General features: G+C 39.4%; 1 protein-coding gene across 8 annotated transcripts in view; it reads left to right on the top strand.

The window, feature by feature from the left end:
• PHF8 (PHD finger protein 8) overlaps positions 1-26112 on the top strand; it is a 97832-nt gene extending 71720 nt beyond the window's left edge. For 7 of the 8 annotated variants that reach the window (XM_070783798.1, XM_070783795.1, XM_070783800.1 and 4 more), the window contains 4 exons: positions 6656-6751; positions 17937-18046; positions 22267-22603; positions 23514-26112. In XM_070783798.1, the coding sequence (XP_070639899.1) occupies positions 6656-6751; positions 17937-18046; positions 22267-22603; positions 23514-23602 (632 nt within the window). In that variant the 3' untranslated portion in view covers positions 23603-26112. Of the gene's footprint in view, positions 1-6655; positions 6752-17936; positions 18047-18795; positions 18938-22266; positions 22604-23513 lie in introns of those variants that run through there. The other variant, XM_070783803.1, reaches the window with a different exon arrangement.
• The last annotated feature ends 667 nt before the right edge of the window (positions 26113-26779 follow it).

Raw genomic sequence — 26779 nt, 5'->3', positions numbered from 1 at the left:
CTTCTATCTGGATGTCTTATTCACTATTGAAAGTAAGGTATTGAAGTTGCCAACTATTATTATAGAACTGTTTCTCCCTTCAAGTATGTCAATATTTGCTTTATATGTTTTTGGTTGAATGACCTTTTTATTACTGTGTAATACCCTTCCTTATCTCCTGTAACAATTTTGTACTTAAATTCTATTTTGCCAGATATTAGTATAGCTACCCTAGCTCTCTTTTTGGTTACTGTTGGCATGGGATACCTTTTTCCATCCTTTCACTTTCAACCTAATTGTTTCTTTGGACCTAATGTGAATCTCTCATATGTAGTATACAGTTGAATCCTGTTTTTGACCGAGTCTATCTTTCTTTGCCTTTTGGAGGGTGAATTTTTTTTTTTATTAATTTTATTTATTGGCTGCAGTGTGTCTTTGTTGCTTTGTGCGGGCTTTTTCCAGTTGCGGTGAGTGTGAGGCTACTTTTCATTGTGGTGTGTGGGCTTCTCATTGTGGTGGCTTATTTTGTTACAGATCATGGGCTCTAGGCATGCAGGCTTCAGTAGCTGCAGCATGCGGGCTCAATAGCTGTGACTTGCAGGCTCAGTATTTGTGGTGCAGGGTCTGTGGTGCATGGTCTTAGCCACACTGCAGCATGTAGAATCTTCCCAGACCAGGGAGCAAACCTGTGTCCCCTGCATTGGCAGGCAGATTCCTACCCAGTATGCCACCAGAGAAGTTCTGAAGAATGAGTTTAAACCATTTACAATTAAAGTGATTTCTGGTATGGAAGGACTTCAGTTCAGTTCAGTCGCTCAGTCGTGTCCGACTCTTTGCGACCCCATGAATCGCAGCACGCCAGGCCTCCCTGTCCATCACCAACACCTGGAGTTCACTCAGACTCACGTCCATCGAGTCAGTGATGCCATCCAGCCATCTCATCCTCTGTCGTCCCCTTCTCCTCCTGCCTCCAATCCCTCCCAGCATCAGAGTCTTTTCCAGTGAGTCAACTCTTCGCATGAGGTGGCCAACGTACTGGAGTTTCAGCTTTAGCATCATTCCTTCCAAAGAAATCCCAGGGCTGATCTCCTTCAGAATGGACTGGTTGGATCTCCTTGCAGTCCAAGGGACTCTCAAGAGTCTTCTCCAACACCACAGTTCAAAAGCAGCAATTCTTCAGCGCTCAGCCTTCTTCACAGTCCAACTCTCACATCCATACACAACCACAGGGAAAACCATAGCCTTGACTAGACAGACCTTTGTTGGCAAAGTAATGTCTCTGCTTTTGAAAATGCTATCTAGGTTGGTCATAACTTTCCTTCCAAGGAGTAAGCGTCTTTTAATTTCATGGCTGCAGTCACCATCTGCAGTGATTTTGGAGCCCAGAAAAATAAAGTCTGACACTGTTTCCACTGTTTCCCCATCTGTTTCCCATGAAGTGATGGGACCGGATGCCATGATCTTCGTTTTCTGAATGTTGAGCTTTAAGGCAACTTTTTCACTCTCCGCTTTCACTTTCATCAAGAGGCTTTTTAGTTCCTCTTGTCATCTGCATATCTGAGGTTATTGATATTTCTCCTGGCAATCTTGATTCCAGCTTGTGCTTCTTCCAGCCCAGCGTTTCTCATGATGTACTCTGCATAGAAATTAAATAAGCAAGGTGACTAGATACAGCCTTGACGCACTCCTTTTCCTATTTGGAGCCAGTCTGTTGTTCCATGTCCAGTTCTAACTGTTGCTTTCTGACCTGCATATAGATTTCTCAAGAGGCAGATCAGGTGGTCTGGTATTCCCATCTCTTTCAGAATTTTCCACAGTTTATTGTGATGCACACAGTCAAAGGCTTTGGAACAGTCAATAAGGCAGAAATAGATGTTTTTCTGGAACTCTCTTGCTTTTTCCATGATCCAGCGGATGTTGGCAAGTTGATCTCTGGTTCCTCTGCCTTTTCTAAAACCAGCTTGAACATCAGGAAATTCACAGTTCACGTATTGCTGAAGCCTGGCTTGGAGAATTTTGAGCATTACTTTACTCATGTGTGAGATGAATCAATTGTGCGTTAGTTTGAGCATTCTTTGGCATTGCCTTTCTTTGGAATTGAAATGAAAACTGACCTTTTCCAGTCCTGTGGCCACTGCTGAGTTTTCCAAATTTGCTGGCATATTGAGTGCAGCACTTTCACAGCATCATCTTTCAGGATTTGAAATAGCTCAACTGGAATTCCATCACCTCCACTAGCTTTGTTCGTAGTGATGCTTTCTAAGGCCCACTTGACTTCACATTCCAGGATGTCTGGCTCTTGGTCAGTGATCACATCATTGTAATTATCTGGGCCTTGAAGATCTTTTTTGTACAGTTCTTCTGTGTATTCTTGCCACCTCTTCTTAATATCTTCTGCTTCTGTTAGGTCCCTACCATTTCTGTCCTTTGTCGAGCCCATCTTTGCATGAAATGTTCCCTTGGTATCTCTAATTTTCTTGAAGAGATCCCTAGTCTTTCCCATTCTGTTGTTTTCCTCTATTTCTTTGCATTGATCGCTGAGGAAGGCTTTCTTATCTCTTCTTGCTATTCTTTGGAACTATGCATTCAGATGCTTATATCTTTCCTTTTCGCCTTTGCTTTTCGCTTCTCTTCTTTTCACAGCTATTTGTAAGGCCTCCTCAGACAGCCATTTTGCTTTTTTGCATTTCTTTTCCATGGGGATGGTCTTGATCCCTGTCTCCTGTACAGTGTCACGAACCTCATTCCATAGTTCATCAGGCACTCTGTCTATCAGATCTAGGCCCTTACCTATGCTATTTTGTTATTTGTTTCAATATGTCTAAATTTTTTTGTTCCTCATTTCCTAAGTTACTGCTTTCTTTTATATTTAATTGATATTTGGAGGATGGTATACCAAATTGACTCACTGAGTTCCTTTTTTATGCTTTTTAGTTTTCAAAAGTGGTTACCCTGGGGATTACAACTAACATTCTAACTTTATAACAATCTAGTTTGAATTAATACAATCCAGCTTCTATAGCATACAAAGACTGCTTCTATATAGCTCTCCCACCCATGTATGTTATTTTTGTCACAAATCACATCTTTAAACATTGTGATCCTTTTGACATAGACTTATGGTTACTGTTTTATACATTGGAACTGTTAAATAATGTAGAAAAAAAGAGTTAGAAATCACAACTACAGCAATACTGACTTTTATATTTACCTCTGTAGTTGCTTTTATTGATGTTTTTCTATACTCTCAAATGTCCTTTTATTTCACTCTGAAGGACTTTGTTTAGCATTTCTTAAATGGCAGATTTATTAATGGACTACCCCAGCCTTTGTTTACTTGAGATGTCTTAATTTGCCTTCATTTTGGAAGAATTGTTTTTCCAGATATACTTTTGGTTGACAGTTTTTTCTTTCAGCACTTAAAATATATCATCTCACTGTCTTGTGGCCTTCATTGTTTATGATGAGAAATTGGTTGTTTTATTGTGCTGTCTTGCTGCTTTCAAGATCCTCTCCTTTGTCTTTCTTTTATTTTTTCTTACACAAAGCAGAACTCTAGTAAGTTCTCCTTTTTATTTCAAAATTAAAGTGCGTTTATCATTAAAAAAAAAAGTAAACAAAGTCCCCCATGTGGCACTGCCAGATAAACTACAGAACTTCCCATTAATTTAGGATTTCAGATAAACAACAAATAATTGCATGAACATGCTTGTTCTAAAAACAAATATTTGCCGTTTATCTAAAACTTAAATTTCATTGGATGTTTTGTATTTTTTATTTGCTAAATCTGGCAACTCTATACCATAACCCAGTTAACACTCTGGGTAACATGTTGAGGTGTATTTATACACTTTTAAAATCCCGTCTTTCTTTTGACAAAGTAGTTCTATATTTTCTTCTTCCTTGTCTTTGTCTATTGACCGTTTAAATATCATTCATCTCAGTGTGAATATCTGAGATTATCCTACTTGGAATTTGTTGAGTTTCTTAGATGTATATTTTCATGTATTTCATAAAACTTGGAAAGTTTTTGGTCATTGTATCTTCATGTAGTTGTTCTGCCTTTTTCATGCTTTCCTCTCCTTCTGACACTCCCATATGAATATGTTGGTTAAGCTTGATAGTGTCCCAACAGTCCCTTTACCTCTGTTCATTTTTCTTTTTTCTTTCTTTCTGCTCATCAGATTAGATAATTTTTTCTTCATGTTTGCTGAGTCTTTGCCTACTCAAAATCTGCTTTTGAATCCCTCTCGTGAATTGTTTATTCAAGCCATTGTACTTTTCAACTCCAAAACTTCTATTTGGTTTCTTTTTATATTTTCTATTTCCTGATTGATAGTCTCTTGTTAAATTGAGACATGGTTATTTTTTTAATCATATTTAAGACAATTGATTTAGTCTTTGTATAGTAAGTCTAATGTCCAGGCTTCCTCATGGATAAATTTTATCAATTTTTTTTCTATAAATGGGACATACTTTTCTGTTTCTCTGCATGCCTTATAAATTTTTTTGTTGAAACCTGGACCTTTTGAATAATATAATGTGATAACTGGAAATCATACTTTCCTTTCTCCCTAGAGATTAACTGTTATTGCTTATTGTGAGCTACAATTATCTATTTACTTAATGAATTTACAAATGATTTTTTGCAAATACTGTGTTCTTGTTGTGTGTGGTCACTGAAGTATCCATTTCATTGCCTCAGCAGTCAGCTGAGGTTTCCTGAAAGAATTTTTATAAGTTCCTTAATTTAGCAGGTTTTTTCTTTGTTAAACATTCCTTTTGTTGTTGTAAGTTTTTGATTGGATTACAGAATCACCCAAAAGTTTATTATATAAGTTTTTGACACCCTAATGGTTGCTTCAATAAAAAACAGATCCTTGGAGCTCCCAATTCCATCATTTTTGGAGGGGGCATCACTCCTCCCACCCTCATATTTTTAATATGCATATTTTAACTTGTATTTTTTAAATGTCTGAAATGAATTATTATCTACATCTTATTTCATCTTGACTAAGACATGAACCTTAGAGTAGATTTCCTTTTGTATATTACTTTATACCTTATGATCTCTCAGTCCTCAGAACTTTGCAAGGCAGGTAGCATCTATTATTTCAATTTTATGGTTGAGGGTAGTGAGACTTACAGAAGTTCTTGGCTACAGAGCTAGTGTGTCAGTCCAAATTTCAAAGTAATTGTCTAATCCTGAAACTCGAGGTCTTTCTACCATACCACACTTCTACTTTCCTTTAGGTGGAAAAAACCTTTCAAACTCAATGAAATAATCGACAAACCCAACATTGACAGCCATTAGGCTAGTAGGGATGGAACCTTTGTCAAACAACTCTGTTACCGGTAGTCTTTTCTTTCTAGGGACAATTAATAAAATTTTTTAAAAATTTAATGAGTCAGGAGGCAGAGGTTTTACTTCTTTGCTCAAGGAAGAAGGCCTGAAAAACAGACTCATTTTCCTACAGAGAGGCCCATCTGGAAAGAACTGTGAGAGTGGATTCCTCTCTCTGATGAAGTAGAATTCTAGAGAAGTTTGAAGCTGATCCTTAGTAGGAATGGGAAAATTAGGAGGAAATTTTCACTAAGAAGAAATTTTCACTCTCATTTTGCTTTTCTTTTAGGTTTAGCAGCAGTAGAGTAACCTCATCAGTAGGACCTTTCTAGACTTTCTTCCTATTAAATCATATAGATGTTGTATATATATGATAAAACTAGGTTTTTGTATGTATTTGTATAGGATAAAATATATGTGTGTGTTTTGTCATTCACATCATTCAATTCCAGTTATCTTGTTCCCAGTTCAGCCTATGTGGTCTTTTTGTTTCCTTTGCATGAATGTGTGAGGCACTTCTTTTTCCATTAATTTAACAAACACTTACTGAGCAGCTACTCTACACTGTGTTTGGCTCCCTTCGTTTAAAATCAGATAATACATATCCTTGCCCTCACAGTAAATTAGAGGTGGCAGATTTACTAATTATCTCTTAAATACTGTGTAACAACTCCAATAGAGGTATACACAGGATACTATGGAGAGTTGAGGAGGCATCTGAAAGAGATTAAGAGGAGAGGGAAAGCTTATTTAGGAAGTGAATCTAAAGCTGAATTTTATAGGGTCATTAACTCATGAAGTTGGAGAAGGCAGTGGTACCCCACTCCAGTACTCTTGCCTGGAAAATCCCATGGACGGAGGAGCCTGGTAGGCTGCAGTCCATGGGGTCGCTGAGAGTCAGACACTACTGAGTGACTTCACTTTCACTTTCATGCATTGGAGAAGGAAATGGCAACCCGCTCCAGTATTCTTGCCTGGGGACTCCCAGGGACGGGGGAGCCTGGTGGGCTGCCGTCTCTGGGGTTGCACAGAGTTGGACACGACTGAAGCGACTTAGCAGCAGCAGCAGCAACTCATGAAGTTATTTATTAAATGGTTGTTGGACAAGTGAAATCAGAGTTAGATGATGCTGGGAGAAGAACATTTGCAGTAAGGGTGCACAAAGTAGAAACACATGAAAAGTATGTGACATATTCAGGAGTTCCTACAGTTGAGTATGGATTAAGTAAAGGGTCCACTTGTAGGGGAGTGGGAGGAGCCCAGGTAGGTATCATTCTGTTGTCACTATTCTGGATGAGATCTCAGTTTATCCTGCTTTTCCTTCTCACGCAGTTTACCCTTCCCTGGAGTCTGATGATGATGACCCTGCTTTGAAATCTCGACACAAGAAAAAGAAGAATTCAGATGATGCTCCATGGAGTCCTAAAGGTGATCCAGTATTCTGTCCTTAAACTCTGTGGGGGCAGTTGGGAGGGAGATAGACTGGCTAGGTGGGACATTTAATATAGGAAGCCACTTATTTGATGAGTATCTGCTGTATGCCAGGTACTGTGTTAGGTACTGGAACAAAAATGATCAGTAAGACACAGAGTTCATGTACTCACATCAGCAAAGCCAGAGGTAATGGAGCATGTTGCTTTTGATATTATATGGCTTGAGATGAAAGGAGGAAGACCTTGAACAGACTTCAGCAAGCAGTCAAAGGCTCCTGAGAACATTCAGCTACCATCATCCAAGCCTTTTCGTAATAATATTGTTGTCAAAGGAGGAAAATTCTGCTGACTGTTGAGTTCTGCAAGGCCCAAGACTCCTTAGATTGTCACCTGTACTGGCTGAGAGTCCACCTCTGAGGAAGGAAGGAAAAATGATTGTTGAGTTGAATATGGAATTTAGAGGGTAATAAAATAATTGTATTCATCTCACTGGTTGGGTGGTTTTTACAGTGGATGGTATGTCAGTTAGCCAAACCACTCAAAACTTAGTGTCTTACAACAATAGTTGATTGTTTCTCATGATTCTGTACATTGATTGAACTATTATTCTAGTTCTGGACCAGATTGCCTGGGGCTGGATGGTCTAAAAAGATCTCCCTCAGGTGTCTGGGACCTAATTTGGGGTGGCTGGGGCCTTTCTCCAGGGGGTATTTCATCCATCAGGAGGAGGTCAGCTTAAGCTTTTTCACATGGTAGGAGAAGGGTATCCAGGAGCAAGAGAGGATAAGCCCAATGTGCGAGCACTCTGCAAGCCTCTGCTGTGTTGTTTTCTATTGTCCTATTAGTCAAAGCAAGTAACATGGCCAAGCTTTGATTCCAAAAGTGGAGAAGTAGATTCTGTTTCTTGGGAGTGGAAGCTGCAGTGTCTTCCTTGGCATACAAGGACATGTGAACAAATTGAGAGCCATTATTGCAACAGCCTGCCATAGAGGGTACTAACATTCCAGTATCCCTGTGGTTTTCTAGGAAATAAAGGGCCTTGTGTCCCCACCCAGCCTTATTTGACCTTTCTGGTAGTTGCTTAGGATTGGGGGAGTGGGCAGGCAGGACAGTCCTGGGAAGTGTTCTCTTAGTGAGTCAGTCAGCAAATGTTTCTTTTTTTCTTCCTTGAGGCCTCTTTTATGATTTTATTTTCTCCTATACTTTCTGGCTTTTAGCATAATAGAACATTTGGAAAATACAGTAAATCGAGGAAAGGGTAAAGAAGAAATCACCCATGATTCTGCTACCCAGAAGCAGCTATATTTCCTTCTAGTCTTTTTTTATGCATTTTTCTTTTTATGGTTGAAAGCACAATCATATATCCTGTTTTAAAATTTCTTTTGCCTTTTAATCAAAATAATGTCTATATTTAGTAGCAAATAATACAGAGGAGTTTAGGATGAAATGCAGTGGTCTACCTCTGCTTTCCCTACTTCCAATCCCATGCCTGAGAGGCAACATTGTCATTTTCATTTTTCTGGTAGTTGAGTCCAAAACCCAAGATAATAGGGTTTATACTACCATTTCTTGATTTATTAATCTCTATTTCTCCTTCAATTGGCTTTTGTCAGTCTCTCTTGATTACCTACTGTCTAAGATGTGTATATTAATGCTGCTACTCTTTTTTTCTTTCTCCAACCTTCTATAAGCTGTATATTTTTGTTTATATTGTCACGGTTGTTAACACTGTCTTGTAATTAATACTCCATGTTGACTAGAAGTTGACTGTAAAAATTGAAAACCAGTAAATATATCTGGCCTTTTGGATATTATATCATAAACATATCCCTATGCCATTATTTATAAATAGTATTTTAATGGCTACAAAATATTCTATTCCATGAATATACCTAATTTACCTAACCTCTCTAATATGGGACATTTAGCCAATTGCCAAATTTTTACAATTAGTGATAACATTTGGAGTGAACATTTTTCTCTGTAAGTGTGTCTCTATTTATATGCTTTAGGATAGATTCCCATGAAACTCTTGAAGGGCCAAGTCAAAAGTGATTCCCATGAAACTCTTGAAGGGCCAAGTCAAAAGTCTCCCTCCCACCCCTGTTCCACAGCCTTCCAATTCCCCACCTGGAGTCAACTGCTGTTATCAGTTTCATGTGTATCCTTTTAGACATAGTTTATACATATACACGTAAATGCGTGTATATATTTTCTTTCACCCCTTAACTCAATTGGAAGCATACTTTATATACTGTTATGTGCCTTTACTTTTCTCATTTAACAATTACATGTTGAACATTGTTTATACTCCCACAAGCAATACATGAGTGTGCCTGTTTCCCTACACTCTTGCCAATATAATTTGTTAATATGAATGTTTTAAAAGCTCTTGATGTGTATTACCAAATTGTTTTCCAGAAAGGTTTTACTGGTTTACACTCCCACCAGCCATGTGTGAGAGTATTTGTTTATGAATCCTCATAGGCATTGAGCATATAGCTAAGAATAGTCTTTGCCTGTGAGTAATAGAAACCTCTCAGGCATCCTTAGTGAGTGCTTATCCCCTCCAGTGGAAGGGTCTGAGTTGCAGTTAGGAAGAAGAGGAAGAGCAAAAGGAGAAAGGAATAGGCCTGGTGGGCATTCCTCCCCAAGGAGTTTTAAGTTCTACTTAAAAAAAAAATCTCCTTGGCTGAAATTGTGTCATGGCCAATGTTATCTGCTAAAAAGGCCAGGAAGTATAGTTTTTAGTTAGATACCAATTAGCTAAGTTGTTCCACGAAGTTAAATTTTTTATTAGTAAACAAGAAAGAGAGAATGGTACTGAGTTGAAAACAAGCAGTCTCTATTATGGTATTTTTTTGACCTTTGGTGATTCACAGGCAAACAATAATATTTCACCAATTTAATTTCAATTTTTTGATTAGACATTTCCTATATGTTCATATTAGCATTAGAATTTCTTCTTTTGTAAATTACATGTCTGACTTTTTCTCATTTATTCATGTAGGTCTTCAAGATTTTCAGAGGCCCTCTTTATATATAAGAAGTAGTCAAATATATATAATTTATTTATGATACTTTTTCCTCATTCTACATAAAAAATATGAATATTTCTATGTCAAAATGTGATCTTATCCATTGTTTCCCTTTTCAGAGAGCAGATAATTAACACGACTGTATTTTTTATATAAATATGCATATATGCATGTATATTTCTCTAAAGAGAAAGCCAATAACTTTTATCACATTTTCAAAGTAGATTGACGCAGTCTACTAAAGATTTTCTCTTTAAAATGAGGAATAAGACAAATATACCCATCATCACTGCTGTTATTTAGCACTACTGTAGAAGTTCTAGACAGCGTAATTAGGAATGAAGCAGAAATAAGAACTATAATTATTAGAAATTAAGAGACCAAATTATGATATGAGGCACTGTAAGGGTGGCAATCCTGATCATTATATCTGTAGCAACTTGCAGAGTGCCTGGCACATGGGAAATAATAAGTATTTGACAAGTGAAAGAAATGATATGACTGTATAACTAGAAAAATGTAAGGGAATCAGCTGAAAAACAACTAAGACTAATATGAGAATTTAATAAATTAGGTAATCTCTGCATATAAGCCACATATCTAAGAATCAGGAATTGCCAGTATCAGTAATAACCATAATACACTGAGGGGGGAAAAAAGATCCTATTGACAATAACAACAATTATATAAAATACCCAAGAATAATCTTAAGATATGTGTGAGACTTATGTGAAGAAACTTCAAAACATTACTGAGGAACATATGCTAAGTCGCTTCAGTCGTGTCCAACTCTGTGCGACCCCATAGATGGCAGCCCACCAGGCTCCCCCGTCCCTGGGATTCTCCAGGCAAGAACACTGGAGTGGGTTGCCATTTCCTTCTCCAATGCATGAAAGTGAAAAGTGAAAGTGAAGTCGCTCAGTCATGTCCGGCCCTCAGCGACCCCGTGGACTGCAGCCTACCAGGCTCCTCCGTCCATGGGATTTTCCAGGCAAGAGTACTGGAGTGGGGTGCCATTGCCTTCTCTGGAGGAACATATAAGAAGACCTAAATAAATAGAGTTATAGCATGTGTCTGATTATAAAGACTGATTTTTATAAAGGGTCATTTAATTAATATATATACTTAACACTATCCTAAATCAAAATCCTAATGGAATTTTGTGGGGAACTCATTCTAAAATTAATTTAAGAGAGTAAACAGATATGATGAAAGGAAATTAGCCTTTTAAGATTTAAATATACTATATTTCTATAATAAATGGTTACAAGAATAGTGAATATTTTTTCCTTTGTTTTTAAAGAATTCTTGCTATGAAAAATTTCAAATATACACAGAATTAGAGAGGCTGGTATCATGAATACTCATATACTTATTACTGAGATTTAACAACTAATGTTTTACTATATTTGCTTCATCCTTTTTTTTAAGCATTTTATGGGAAATTTCAGACATCAGGACATTTCTGTTTCCTTGCTTACTTTATGTCTAATTGTTCTATCCATTAGAATATTGGAAGTAGGATATTGAAATCTTTAGCTATTGTTGTTGAATTATCTGTTTCTCCCTTCAATTCAGTCAGTTTTTGCCTCATGTATTTTGGGCTTCTGCTGTTAAGTGCATATGTGTTTATAGTTCTCATACCTTCTTGATCTACTGACCCTTTTATCATTATAAAATGTCCTTTGTTTCTAGTAACAGTCTTTTTCTTAAGCAATTAAGTCTATTTTTTCTGATATTAGTATAGTTTTGAATCTGAATTGTGTTTCTTGGAGACAGCATATAGTAATTATGGTTTTTTATCCATTCTGCCAATCTGTGCCTTTTAACTGGGAAATTTAGTTCATTTGTACTCAGTGTAATAACTGACAATGTAGGGTTCACATTTCTGTGTTTGTTTTCTCTATGTTTTATTTCTGTTTTGTTCCTCAATTCTTCATTTCTGCCTTCTTTTGTATTTACAAGCTACTTTCTAGTGTCCATTTTAATTTTTTTCTTTTCTATATATATTTGAGTTGTTTTTTTAGTGATTATTCTAGGGATTAACATTAATATCTTAATTGATACAGTTTGAATTCAGATTAACATCAACTTAATTTCAATGGTATATGAAATCTTTGCTGCTGTATATTAGTTCCATTCCTTTAACCTTTATGTTATTACTGTCACAAATTAAATATAACATTTTTCTAAATTGTGTGCCCAAGAGCATAGAGTTATAATAATTGTTTTATGCAACAGTCTTTAATTAGGAGGAAAAAATGAGATAAAACAAAAATATGTTTATACTTCCTTGTATATTTACATATATAGTTACCTTTACTAGTGCATTTTATTCATACGGATTTGACTTACTGTATAGTGTCCTTTCATTTTAAGCTGAAGAGCTCTCTTTAGTATTTCTTATAGGGCAGGCCTACTAGCAATGAACTCTGTGGAATTTTTTTGCCATTTTTTAAGAGTGATCATTTATTATTATTATTGGCCACACTGTGTGGCATGCAAAACTTCCTCAATCAGGGATTTAACTTGGACCCCCTACTTTGGAAGTGTCGAGTCTTTAACCACTGGACCACCAGAGAAGTCCTGTATTTGTTTATTTGGGAATATTCTGATTTCTCCTTTTTTGAAGGATAATTCTGCTGGATTTAGATTTCTTGGTTGACAGTGATTTTCTTTGAGCATTTTCATTATGTGATCCTACTGCTTTTTATCTAACTCCATGGTTTCTGATGATCAGTAAACTGTAAGTCTTTTATGAGTCACTTCTCTTTTGCTGATTTCAAGATCCTCTGTCTTTGGTTATGATATATAAATTCTTTGAGTTTGTCTGTCATGAAGTTTGTTGAACTTCTTGGATATGTAGGTTAGTTTTTTTAATCATATTTGGGAATGTTTCAGCCATTATTTCTTCAAATAGTCTTTTCACTCCTTTTTGTCTCTCCTATATGCGTATGTTGATAAATTTGATCACATCCCACAGATCCCTTTGGCTCTGCTCATTTTCCTCATTCTTTTTTCTTTCTGCTCATTAGACTGGGTAATCTCAAATGACCTCTCTTTAAGATCACTGAATCTTCCTTCTGTCTACTCAAATCTATTGTTGAAACCTTCTAGTGAAACTCTCATTTCAGTTACTTTTCAACTCTAAAATATCCATTTGCTTCCTATTTATGTTTTGTCCCTTTCTTGGTATTCTTTATTTGGTGAAACATCATTCTCATATTCTCCTTTAGTTCTTTAGACATGATTTCCTTTACCTCTTTGAACATGTTTGAAATAGGTGGTATAAAGTCCTTGTCTAGTAGGTTGAACTTTGTTTAGAAAGTCATGGAGGGTTTTTTTTGGTTACTTTTTCCCTGTGTGTTGCTACCCTTTCTTGTTTCTTTGCATATCTTCTAAATATTTTTGAAAACTAAACGTTTAAGTTTAATGTGGCAGCAACTCTGGAAATCAGGTACTCCATACTTCAATCCCTAGGGTTTGTTTTGTTGCTACTTGTTATTTATTTACAGAATTTATTCAGAAAAATCACTAACGTACAAGTTTCTACTCACTTAGCTTAGTGGTCAGCTAATAATTGGATGGTGATTTCCTTAAATGCCTGGAACCAATAAATCTTCCAGGGCTTGACAAAGGGCTCTGTGTGCATGTTGGGACATACTTTCAGCACTCAGGCAGACAACTTACAACTCTGCCTTAGCCTTCACTTCCTGCTTTGCAGAGCCTCAAAGTCAGCCACATGTGAGTACTTAGTATTTCTCAAGTCTTTCCAGATTATGCTCACAGCCCCTGTGCATGCAGAAGTGAAATTTTGGAACCCCTTAACTGCTATTTTTGCTGATGTCATTCCATCATGACATACTAAATATCAATGGTACAGTATTCATCTCTATGAAAATGACTTTTTCTTCTATAATCATAGTACTATTATTTGACACCTGAGTAAAGTAACATTTATTTCCTAATATCATTTAATACCAAATGCTTATTCAAATTTCCCCCAATTATATCAAAAATATCTTATATAATTTGCTTATTTAAGCCAGGATCTGTTCAAGAACTATACATTTCATTTATTTTTTATAACCACTTAATCTTATTCATTATTTGAAATTTTATGAGAATTTTCAAACGTGTAAATGTAGGAGAGAACATAAACACCCATATTCTCAATACTTTGATCCTACAGTTGTAATATTTTGCTGTATTTGCTTCATTATCTATATCTATCTGTCTATAGTTTTTGCTGAGCCACTTTAATGTGCAGCCACCATAACATAGTATCTTACCCCTTAGTACTTCAGTATCTCCTAAGAATAAGAATGCCCTCCTGCATAACCACACTACCTTTGTTTTACTTAATAGTTAATAATTCCCTAAGATCTTTTAATAACCTAGCCCATGATCAGATTTCCTCAACTATCCCTACGAGATGTCTTTTATAGTTTTCCCCCCAAAATCCAGGTCTGGTCAGGAGGTTAATTTTTTTTTTCAGATTAAAATAACTTGCTCATGTGTTAACAGGTCAGGAATTTGGAAAGGACACAAAGGGGACAGCTTGTGTCTATTCTGTGATGTCTGGGACCTCAGCTGGAATAATTTGAAGACTGGATGATCAAGAGTTTGGATCATCTGAAGTTTCATTAACTCATGTTTGGTGCCTGGGCTGGGAAGACTCAAAGGCCAGAAGTACCAAGCAGAGTGCCATTATGTGACCTCTGCATGTGACGGTTAATAGCTTCCTTACTGCCTGATGGCCTCAAGGCAATCAGACTTCTTATGTGGCTGCTTAGGGCTCTTAAGTGTGAGTGTTCCAAGAAGCAACATAGAAACTAAAGTTGCTTTTTCTGACATAGTCTCAGAAGTCATGCAGTGTCACTTCTGTCACATTCTATAGGCTACAAATGAGTCTGCTCAGGTTCAGTGTGAGGAAACATAGACACCACCCCCACCTATTAATAGGAAAAATGTCAAAGAATTGGGGGTCTTGTTTTAAAACCACCACACATATAAAGCTATGTTGTTGTTTAGTTGCTAAGCTGTGTCCTGCTCTTTTGTAACACCATGGACCCCTCTAGGCTCCTCTGTCATTGGAATTTCCCAGGCAAGAATATTGGAGTGGGTTGCCATTTCCTTCTCCAGGGAATCTTCCTGACCCGAGAATCGAACCTGCATCTCCTATATTGCAGATGGGTTCTTTACCACTAAGCCACCAGGGAATCTCTACAAAACTATAGAGAACACTATAAAATACACCCAAGAATCCATGACTGAAAAGTATGCAGTAGCATTTTTGCTAGGTTGGCTCCAGATTATTTTTAAAACAAATAAAACATCACCTTTAAAAAAAGGACTTCACCCTCCTGAATTGCCTGTTCTAGAATTGGCATACTGCTTATACAGAAAGTCTCCTTTATAGTAATAACAATAGGTAACCAACCAAGGAATCTTTAAATATAGATCCAATAGTACCACCACTTCTTTTTTTCCTATGACATTTTTTTCATTAATTAAAAAAAGTGAAATCTGATATATCCACCACTGAGAATCAAGTTATAAAAATTTTGCTATATTTGACTCATCTATAACTTTCTTTTTTTAAAACTGTCTAAAGCAAATCCCAGATAGTGTCACTCCCTCCCTCTCCACTCCACCACATACTTCAGTATGCATCTCTAAAGTATACATTTGCTCACATAACCACTGTCCTGTAATCATACATAACAATATAATAATTTTATAATTTGCCTCAATGTTACTAATACTAACTCTGTAATCAAATTTCCTTAACTGTCTAACAAAAAAGCACTTTCATAGTGGATTTGTTTAAATCAGAGTCTAAACAGGGTCCATATGGCATTGGGCTGTCTTGTTTTTTGAATCTCTCTGAATCCAGAGAAAGCCCTTCCTTTCTTGTTTGATGCTGTTGAATTGTTACAAAAACTAGTGTAATTGTCCTGTAGCACATTCCACCTTCTAGATTTGTTTGCTTCCTTGTGACATTGTATCTTTAAAGAAACCAAGCCAGTTATCTTGTAGGATGATTGTTTGCCCTCAGTGTCATTTAATTTTTAAAAAGTCTCTGTGTTTCTTGAAAACTGGAAGTAATATGAACTGCTTACTTGACATCAGGTCTGTGGCAAAACTACCTCCCGGGTGATGCTGTAAATTTCCTATTACATTACACTTAGGAGGTGCATGAAGTTTGCCATCTTGCTGTTAGTGACAGTAAGAGGTGAACTCCTGATCTCACCATTGTAAAATTCTTTTTTTTTTTTTCTTTTGAGACTAGCAAGTAATCCGAAAGATAATACTTTGGTACCATCTGAATATCCAGTTCCCTAAAATCAGTTCATTCATTAGGGCTTGCAAACCTGTGGTTTTTTCTTTTTTAAAAAATATATTTTTAATTGGGGGAAATTGCTTTACAGTGTGTGTTGGTTTCTACCATACAATAACACAAATCAGCCATAATTATACATATATCCCCTCCCTCATGAGCCTCCCTCCCCTCCCTCCATCCCACCCCTTTAGGTCATCATCACAGAGCACCAGGCTGGGCTCCCTGTGTTATGTAGCAACTTCTCAGTAGCTATCTGTTTTACACATGGTAGTATATATATGTCAACACCACTTTCTCCATTCACCCCCCTCTCTCCTTCCCCCACTGTATCCACAAGTCCATTCTCTATATCTGAGTCTCTATTCTTCCTCTGCAAATAGTTTCCTCAGTATCATTTTTCTAGATTCCATATATATGTGTTAATATGTGATATTTGTTTTCCTCTTTCTGACTTACTTCAATCTGTATAATAGGCTCTAGGTTCATCTACCTCGCAGGAACTGACTAAAATTCATTCTTTTCTATGGCTAAGTAATATTCCATTATATACATATGTGCCACAGTTTCTTTATCCATTCATTTGTTGATGGACATCTAGGTTGGTTTCATGTCCTAGCTATTGTAAATAGTGCTGCTATGAACATTGAGGTCATGTGTCTTTTTCAGTTATGGTTTTCTCAGGGTATATGCCCAGTAGTGGTATTGCTGGGTCATATGGTAGTTCTTTCTATTCCTAGTTTTTTTAAAGTATCTCCATACTGTTCTCCATAGTGGCTGTATCAATTTACATTCCTATCTACAATGCAAGAGGGTTCCTTTTTCTCCACATCCTCTCCAGCATCTATTGTTTGTAGATTTTTTGATGATAGCCATTTTGACTGGTGTGAAATGATACTTTATTGTAGTTTTGCTTTGCCTTTCTCTAATAATTAGTGATGTTGAACATCTTTCCATGTGTTTATTGGCCATCTGTATGTGTTTGGAGAAATGTCAAACCTGTGATTTTCCAATTTTGTTATTCCTTCTACATTTATTAGCTGCCATCTGTAAAGAGCTTTTGCTCATCATCTGGGGCTGTTTGGGTATCCTGAAATACAATTCCTATATAAAATGTGGGATGAATAACTATTTTTTCATTCAGGATTGTTAAGACATTATAAAAAAGGTTTTACAAGAAGATGATCTTCTTCAGGAATTCATAGCCTGGTTATTAGACAAAATAGCACACATTAACATTAGGGAATGAGACAGGATGGTATGTGCTGTGTATTAAGTGAGTTGTACTTAAGTTCAAAGGAGGGAGGGGTCAGTGTGAGCCAAAGAAGCCCTAGATGTTTTACATAGAAGATTGATTTTGGCTTGCCTTTGAATAATGGGCAGGTTTTAAAGAGGTGGACAAAAGGGAAGTGGGTACTCCAGGCAGTGTGGATGGTGAGGATGAGGGCACAGGGGGATAGGATGAGCTGTATGTGTTCTGGAGGTATATATAATAAGGAAACCATTCTGTCTGTAGAAGCTGAGGATATAGGAGAGGAAATAAGATTGGGGAGGTAGGTAGGGAGCAGAACATGGACAACTTTACATGCCAATTCAGGGAAATTAACTTTTATCTTTTAATCAATGTGTGGTTTGTGTACCTTGGGCATTTATGAATTAGCTTTTTACCCATTGGGAAGCAAAATCTGGCTTTGTAAAAAGCTAAATGGAGGAAAACTAAGGAGACACCTTTTGGGGGATCAGGGTTCAGGAATATGATTGGCATTCAGATAAATGTCTTCATCCTGTTCTCTCTGCAGCCCGTGTGACCCCAACTTTACCGAAGCAGGACCGTCCTGTGCGTGAGGGGACCCGGGTAGCTTCCATTGAGACAGGCTTGGCTGCAGCAGCTGCAAAGTTGGCCCAGCAGGTAGGTGCTGACACTTAGGCAATGGCTCTGCCACTGATCACAGTTTGACTTGGAGTCTCAAAACTCAGACCTTCAGGCTGATAGGATCCCACTGTTCTCATTGGGAAGTGGGTAAATTGTGATCTTTATCCATGTCAGTATTCCAGCTCTCTCCTATATCCTACATATCCCAAATGGCAAAGCTACTTCCATAGGTCACACAGTTGACATGATTTAGAGTGAAAGAAAATAAGGGGCCAGAGAAAAGCCCTTGCATATATCACTTGGGTGTGTAAAAACCTCTCATATGGGAAGGACCAGGTGTCCTTGGGTGAGAGCATTTGGCTTCAGATGAAGCTCTGAGGAGGTGACTCAGTTGAGTACACTCAATTTCTCAGTCTCCCATTAGTATTGGAATTTGTTTTTGTTTTTTCGGAAAGAGGCTTTTCTCATCCTCTATACCAGATCCTATTACCTTGATCTTCACCCTCTGCTTCCCAAGAAAGCTTCACCCACCAAGTTTTGCCCTAGAATCAAGTTGACTTCCTAGCATGTTATAGTTTTCAAAGTTCTTAAATGTGCTCCACCTGGAAGCAGTTGGAGGTGAGTCTTAATGGTTCTCTCCTTATCAACATCCCCTTATATCCCACATCGTATAGCTTAGAGCATTTATTCACCATCAGCTTTATGTTAAGTGCTTCCATGTACAATGTTTCATGTAATCTGTCCAATAGCCCTGTACAGTAGGTGACATTTTCATCATTTTGCAGGTGAAGAAAATGAGGCTCTCTTTAAGTGACTAGTCCAGGATAATACAGCCAGTAAATGGAGGAGACAAGATTCAAACTCATATCCTCTTACTTCAAATTTCATGTTACGTGCTATTTAAATAAAATTAAATAATTAAATGTCTATATGATTCAGTAATTACATCCTATTTAAATTAAATTTTAATAGAATGATGTTTTTTAATATGATGTTCTTTGAAGTTCTAGAGTTACTTGGAAATGTCTTGGAGACTTTTGATGGGAGCCAGCAGAAACCAACCAGGCCAAGTGGCCATTCTTTGTCCAGAACTTCTCTCTGTTATGTGTACCATGTAAGATGTAATTTGAAAAAAAAAAAAAAGAGAGAGAGATTTGATTGCTTTAAATAAACAAATTAATTAAAGTTGTAAAAACTACTCTTAGTCCCTTCTGAGGAGCTCACTTCTGGTTGAGTTCATCAGGGATGACCTCAAAGAAGAGGTTTTGAATTTGGGAAGGGTTTTGCAGGCTAAACTTTTGGAGGAGATAGGGAGGCATTCCAGTATAAGGGAATTCCTTGGTACAGCACACAAGGCCCTCTTGATTTGCTCTCTGATTACCTCTCCTCCCTGACCTTATATCAGCCCTTCATGTATGCCATTTATACCAGTCATACTGTTGCATTACAGTATTTATATTCATTCTGTGTATCAGATTGTCTCAGGCCTCTGTGCCTTTGCACAAACTGTTCCCTCTGCACATTGGGAATCATGCCCTTTTAGATGCCTTTACCTAACACCCCTTCACACCATCCACCACCAGTTTATTTCAGTGGCCTTCTGTGCTTCCATAGCATTCTCTCATGATACTTACAATGTGTACTTTTCTGTGTTTCTTATTAAACTGTAAGGGCCTCAAGGGTGGAGACATGTCTAATTTAACTTGGTATCCCTACTATGTTAAGCATGTGTTTAGTCATTGTTGACTAACAGAATGAATGAATGGATGAACAGATCTTTCTGGATTATAGACTTCTTGTTGGGGAAGGGAGTAAGATAGAGTTTAAAAAATGTGTTCCAGAGCCAGCTGCTTGAGTTCAAATCTTCACCCTTTCACTTAAGCAAGTAACTTAATTTCTCTGTGCCTCGGTTTCCTCATAGACTCTATTTGAGGATTAGATGAGGTAATATGTGTAAAAGCTCTGAGAACAGCACTTGCCACAGAGTAAGTACTATAGGCACATTAACTTTTCATCATTATCATTACGGGTTAGCTAGGTATAAGTGACCAGACTGTGGAAGACCATGAATGTCAGGCCAGGGAGTTTGTACTTGGGTAATGGCCTTTTGAACAAAGGAATTGATAAGGTAAAAGTGGCCCTGTCATAAGATAGATTAGTCTTCTGTGGGGGAATCTGGATGAATATATGAGAAGGAGATTAGCAACAAAGGTAGAAAAATTTAAGTGACCTAGGTGTGAAGAGATAATTTCTGGATTCACATGAGAGAAATGGGATCAGAAACAGAGTTCTTGGTATTGATGGAGTAGCAAGCACTTTGGCTGAGAAAAGAGACTCTGAAGACAGGTGGTTCCCAATTTGGGATTATGTGACACAACTCTTTATTCATCCCTCCCATTATTGTTCCTGTATGTGTGTATGTTAGTTGCTCAGTCATGTCTGACTCTTTGCGACCCCATGGGCTATAGCCCACCAGGCTCCTCTGTCCATGGAGTTCTCTAGGCAAGAGAACTGGAAAATGACTTAATCTTTCTGTGCCAGTTTCTGCTCATAAAATTGAAATTATAATTCTTCTTTCTCATGTTTCATATGAGTATTAAATGAGTTAAATTATAGAACAGTGCTTGGCATGTATTACTAATATTATTATTCTTGTGCCCTAGAAATTCCTATGGTAGCCACAGCCTGTCAGATCTTCCAAAGGCAGGAATAGGCCTGTGTTGCCAAAAGAAGGCAAAGAAATGTAATCACTGAGTTGGTCTGTGTGGCTGTGTAGCATTTCAGAAGGTGAAGTTGTTCACAAGCTCCCAGTACCACTTTTCCAGGTTCTCAGGGATCCGGGTACTCATTATAAAGGTACTCACTACACACTGGATAGTATATCTATAGTGGGATGGATGGGTGATACCCAATATATTGCAAGAAGTGACACAACTCCTTATTCATCCCTTCCATCCAAAATTGAGATTTTAAGATCTAGTAACCTGGAAGGCTGCAGTCCATGGGATTGCTAAGAGTCAGACATGTCTGAGCAACTTCATTTTCATGCATTGGAGAAGGAAATGGCAACCCACTCCAGTGTTCTTGCCTGGAGAATCCCAGGCACGGGGGAGCCTGGTGGGCTACCGTCTATGGGGTCACACAGAGTCGGACACGACTGAAGTGACTTAGCAGCAGCAGCAGCAACCTGAAGGACTGTCCTTTATTTAAAAAAAAAAAGACCATCTAGGTTGCTTCCATGTCCTGGCTATTATAAACAGTGCTGCAATGAACATCGATGCAGGATACAGGATGCTTGGGGCTGGTGCACTGGGATGACCCAGAGGGATGGTATGGGGAGGGAGGTGGGAGCGGGGTTCAGGATGGGGAACACGTGTACACCCATGGTGGATTCATGTTGATGTATGGCAAAACCAATACAATATTGTGAAGTAATTAGCCTCTAATTAAATTAAATAAATTTAAAAAAAGACCAGAAAGAAGATGTAAGAGATGAAGATAAAATAATAGTTTACCACTTACTGAGTACCTATTATTTGCTATGTGTTTTTATATTTTTTGATGTTTCCAACAACCCTAAAAAACAGCTATTGTTTTGCTCATTTTACAGAGGCAATTGAATTTCAGAAAGGTTAGTAGCTTGACCAAGGTCATCCAAATTAGGGACTACAAGCATAGATTTAAACCCAAATTTATCTCATTCCAAAGCTGCTGCTCTTTCACTTGCAGATGTCCCATTTTGAGAAGTGTGCAGGGTGGGTGTTCTAATATACCTAGTTGAAACCTGAACCCAACAACTCTTTAGCTGTGAGGCTTTGGGCTTAAGTTACTTAATATCCTTGTACCTCAGTTTTCTCATGTGTAAACAGGAATTTTCCTTCTCAGGGCTGTTCTAAGGATTATATGAGGTCAAACATTCAAAATGCCTCAGCTGCTAGCATAAATTTAGCTATTATTATTAGGCATGTCCTTGGTCCACCTCATAAATGGCAATGCTAGGACCAAAACCCAAGTTTCTAAACTCATTTACCCTTCTGTTGCCACTGTACTAATTAGTAGCAGTGAAGAATGAAGAATGGATGGTACTAAAGGACCTGCAGTATTGGAAGGCCTGTGTGCTGTATGTAAATACATCCAAGCTAAGCAGGGTAGTTGGGGGGGAACCATACTGACCACTGTCTAGTTTACTTTCTGGGGAATTTTCTTCTCTTTTATTCATTCCTAAATTCTCCCCTCTTACTTGGCTTGTGTTTTAGGAGCTACAGAAGGCCCAAAAAAAGAAATATATCAAGAAGAAGCCTTTGTTGAAGGAGGTAGAACAGCCTCGCCCTCAAGAGCCCAATCTCAGCATGGCAGTACCAGCCCCAACTCTGGCTGCTACACCCCAGCTTCTCACCTCCTCATCACCCCTGCCTCCTCCTGAGCCTAAACAAGAAGCGCTCTCAGGAAGTCTTGCTGACCATGAGTATACTGCTCGTCCCAATGCCTTTGGCATGGCCCAAGCAAATCGCAGTACCACACCCATGGCCCCAGGTGTCTTCCTGACCCAGCGGCGCCCTTCAGTTGGCTCCCAGAGCAATCAAGCAGGACAAGGTATAACTGCCACATGGTTATAGAACTGAGAGAGATCTTAGGATCACCAGCTTCAAACCCTAAGCACTCTGGTAAATTAAAACACCCAGGAGGGACACTCATGGGCAACCTAAGATGCTTGGATTTGACCTCATAGTTCATGAAGAGACATTGGTGTTAAGCAGAGATTAACTCAGATATGAGTTTGGAAAGATCTTTCTGGTGTGCCAAAGTGGAGGGTGAGTTGAAGGTGGGAAGTCTAGGAAGGAGATGCATACACAAGTCCAAGCTGTAGTGAGGTGAAGCTAAGGGCTCTGGCAGAGGGAATGAAGGAGGGGATAAGTTGATCAAATATGGAAGAGTTCACATGGGACATAGGAGGTGGTTTGATGTGGGGGAAAAGGATGGGGAGGGTTCAAGCTCTCCTTTTCCTCACTTTGGCTCTGAGAGTACACAGCTCAAGGGTGATGAGATTGGTGTAGCATTGGGGTGATGAGGATAGGGGTTTCTAATGAAGCAAGGCCCTGGGAGTGGCAACTTCAGAGACACTAGCTATAATCTCTAACCAGGCACTTGTTCAATCCTGCTGGGCAGGATAAGAGGATGGGGAGGCACAATCACCTCCTTGCAGAATTTAGGAAGGAAAATGATTGGGACTAAAGAAATCAGTGGGGAAAAAGAATCAGACAGAGTAACCAGAAAGTCTGTAGCCACTGCAGGAGGTCAAAGAAGGAACAGCCAAAGCATGTGGTGTTGGATGGAAGTAACTAAGGAGGGCTTGTTGGCCCAAGATGGTCCTGGAGCCAGGCATAAGGATGGAGAGGCTCTGTGGGCAGAGGAACAGGATGGGGATGGCTCAAGGACAGTTGGTTCTGGAGCTGCTGCCATCACCCTTGCCATAGCCTTTGCTTACCTCTCCTTTCCCCCACAGGAAAGCGTCCCAAAAAGGGCCTGGCTACAGCAAAGCAGAGACTCGGCCGTATCCTGAAAATCCACAGAAATGGCAAACTGCTTCTGTGAGCTCCTTTGTGTTCTGCCCCTCACCCCTTCACCCCCATTGCCTTCTCCATTGTCAACTCTCGGGGCACTCCTGGATCCTACCTGCCCCGGACAAGGTGCTGAGGCGCATTGTCCTGCTTTCTTGGAACTGACCAAGGGCATGGACTCTCCCCATGGGCCCCTTCACCTACTCCCACGACTCCCTTCCCCACTTCCAGTAGAGCATCCTGCCTTTCTTTTCCATATCTCTGAGTAGCAGATAAATGGGAGAGGTTTCCAGCTGACTAGAATCCTCTCTCTGCTACTCCAATCCATTTCCCTTTCACCAGCCTTGTCTGCCCTTTACTCTCATCCCCACTTAAAGCTGGAAGGCAGAGTGAGAAGAAGCATGAGGTGAGCCTGGGCCCCTTGGTGTTTCCCTGGTCATGAAGTGGGAGGCCCAGCGCTCAACACTTTCTGCAGCTCTAGCCCTGTCTCCAGAAGCCTACCCATCTCTGCCCATTCTCCTTCATCCCCTCAGCCCAGTGGATGTGTCTCACTCAAGACTCATTCCTGGGAGAAGGCTCTGGCTTCAGCCCCCTCTTGCCAAATGCTTCATGGAAATAAAGAGGAGGGCCCAGAGTCTTCTTACTGCCCCATTTCCAGGGTGGCCTAGAAAGCCCATGGACTGACTTCATTCATCTTTGGAAAGAAGAAAGATTCCTGTCACTTTTCAAGGTGGGGACAGGACCAACACCCAAGACTTTGGTTGAGACTTTGTTGCCTGTTGGAGGAAGCTACTTTTGGGTGACTATAGACAAAGCCACCTCTCTCAAGGTGAGCTCCAGGGATTTGCCTGGAGTTTGAGGTCCTGCAGAACATTATCCACAAAGCTTTGGCTGGGCACCAGAAGGCAAAAACCATCTCCCAGAAGCTTGAAAGCATCTGCCACTGAAGCAGATAGCCCATGCTCAATGGCCTGATCCCTTCACCTAAACCACGGAGCACAGCCTGGACCTTCTGGAGAGGATGTGGCAGGACAGTTCATCTCGGGTTCTCCATCAGGAGCCTCCCTGCTTCTCTCCCCACCTTGAGGTCTTGGTCTAAAGAAGGCTACAGAACTCACACTTTTACTCCTGGGGCTCTGTACTCCCAGATGTCAGGTAGATGCTCAAACAGAGTGCTGACGGGTCACTCAGAACCCTGAGTGTAGGAGTGGTGATGCCCCTCTGTAAAGGAGCAGATCATCTGGTCCTCCCACCCTCTCTTCCCTTTGTGAATGTTTCTATTGTCCAGACAGAGCCCACCCCCTTCCTGGCCCTCCCCCAGCTCCCTCCACCTCCACCTGTCTTCCCTCCCTGGTGACCTGGACTGAATGGAGAATGTCTCCCTCTCTCCATTTTTGGCACTACCCAAGTGGAGTACTTCCTTGTCCTCTACCCCCCACTTTAATGTCACCTCAGTTTTCCCAGTGCTTCTGGGGAACCTAACAGCTACCATGCAGGCTGCAGGGAATATGTGAGGCTTCCTTAGTCATCTTCATGTCACCATTTTGTCTTTCTTTTCTCCACAGCCCCACATCTACTCTCCTTCATTGGAATCAGGGGTCCCTTAGCCCCATTTGCCTTTTCTGTCTTTTGGGACCCCGGGGCCAAGCAGTCCTCCATCTAGTCACACCAAAGGCAGAAAAGCCTGGCTACCTCCCCCCTAGCACTTGGGGTTACCACTCCCTTCCCCTCTGTTTCTGCCCAGCTTTGCTTTTCTTGGGGATTTCAGAGCAACAGAGGGTAGTGACGGGAGGAAAGGAGGGCAGCCTGTGTTCTTCTGTAGGCAACTGCCTGACTAGGCCCTGACTGCTGTAACCAAGACCAGGACCCCAGCCCTTCTGCCCATTAACAACCTCCTCCCCTTGCTCTTTCAAAGGCAGCTAATTACTAGCATATTCCCCCTGGTTCCAGGCCTCTTTCCCCTGTTTCTTTGTTAAAAGTTTCTGTGGAGCTGAAACCCAACCTCAGTTTGACTGGGTTTCTGTTTAATTTAGCTGGGCTCTCAGAGCCTGCTGTTTGTTGTTTTGTGTTTTAAATGAAAAGCAAGTTTACCCTCAGATTTATGCTTTTCCAAAGAGGCTAGTGTATTTTTTTTTTAATGTTTCAGGTTCTAAGTGAGTTGGGAAGGGATTGGGAGTGGCCATAACCAAGGTTTAGAACATGGTGAGAGAGTTACCTCTGGTCTCTAATCCCCAGCACAAAGCTGGGGGTTGGAAAGGGGGCAGGGAGAGAGGATTTCTATTTACCTTTAATATATTTTTACAGAAAAGCAATTTAAAAACAAACCCACCGCTTCTGTACATGTCTAAATATATTTTTAGAAGTGGGTAGGATTGTGAATTTCTGATGCAGGGCCTTTTTATAAACAGGTTAGAATAGCATCATACAGACATCTCTGTTGTTTTTTTTCCCCTGTTTTTTTCTTATGTTGTGTTACTAATGTAATTTATATTTTTTTTTTGATCCTTCTTTTCCTATAGAGATAAAAGTGATTTATCTTGGCAATTGCTTTGCTCGGCATTCTTTTTTTATTTTTATTTTTTTTTGGTGGTGGTGGTGGGAGTGGTGGTGTGTTGGGGTCCAGGAGTATTGCCTTCTCTTCACATTCCGTCTGTCTCTTCCATCAACTCAGCTCTTCCCTAGTGCCCAGCCTTATACCTGAGGTGGTGATGGGATAGGATCCCTGCCCTCACAGGAGACACAGTTCATACACCAAAAACAGATAATCAAAAGTACAGTGAGCAGAAAAGCATGCAACAATTCAAAGGGGCCTGACAAGTTTGTTGGGAAGGCTTTCCATAGCTTCTATTTTTACTGGCTATACCTGTATCTTCTTTCTGTGAATGTGGAGTTGTGGGGGTTTTATTTTTTATTCCCCTTCTCTCTCTCTGACATGCTTCTCCAGACTGCACTTGATTACTGTGTTTAGGGCCACTGCAAAGGATATAATTATTAGAGCTAGCATATCATGCTTATTTCCTTGTGCTAGACATTGCTCTTAGCATTCTATTTATATTCATTTCATCGTCTCCAATAGCTTCATCCTACTGATGAAGGAATAGGCAAAAGAAACTTCTGGCATCACACATCTTACAAAGTGGAGCCAACCTGGTTCCACACTCTGTGTTCTTTTCCTATCACTCTGTTCTAGCACCTCTCACTGATAACTGCT

This window comes from Bos indicus, chromosome X, assembly GCF_029378745.1.
Source record: "Bos indicus isolate NIAB-ARS_2022 breed Sahiwal x Tharparkar chromosome X, NIAB-ARS_B.indTharparkar_mat_pri_1.0, whole genome shotgun sequence".
Lineage (NCBI taxonomy): Eukaryota > Metazoa > Chordata > Mammalia > Artiodactyla > Bovidae > Bos > Bos indicus.
This window is presented reverse-complemented; position numbering and strand designations above follow the sequence as displayed.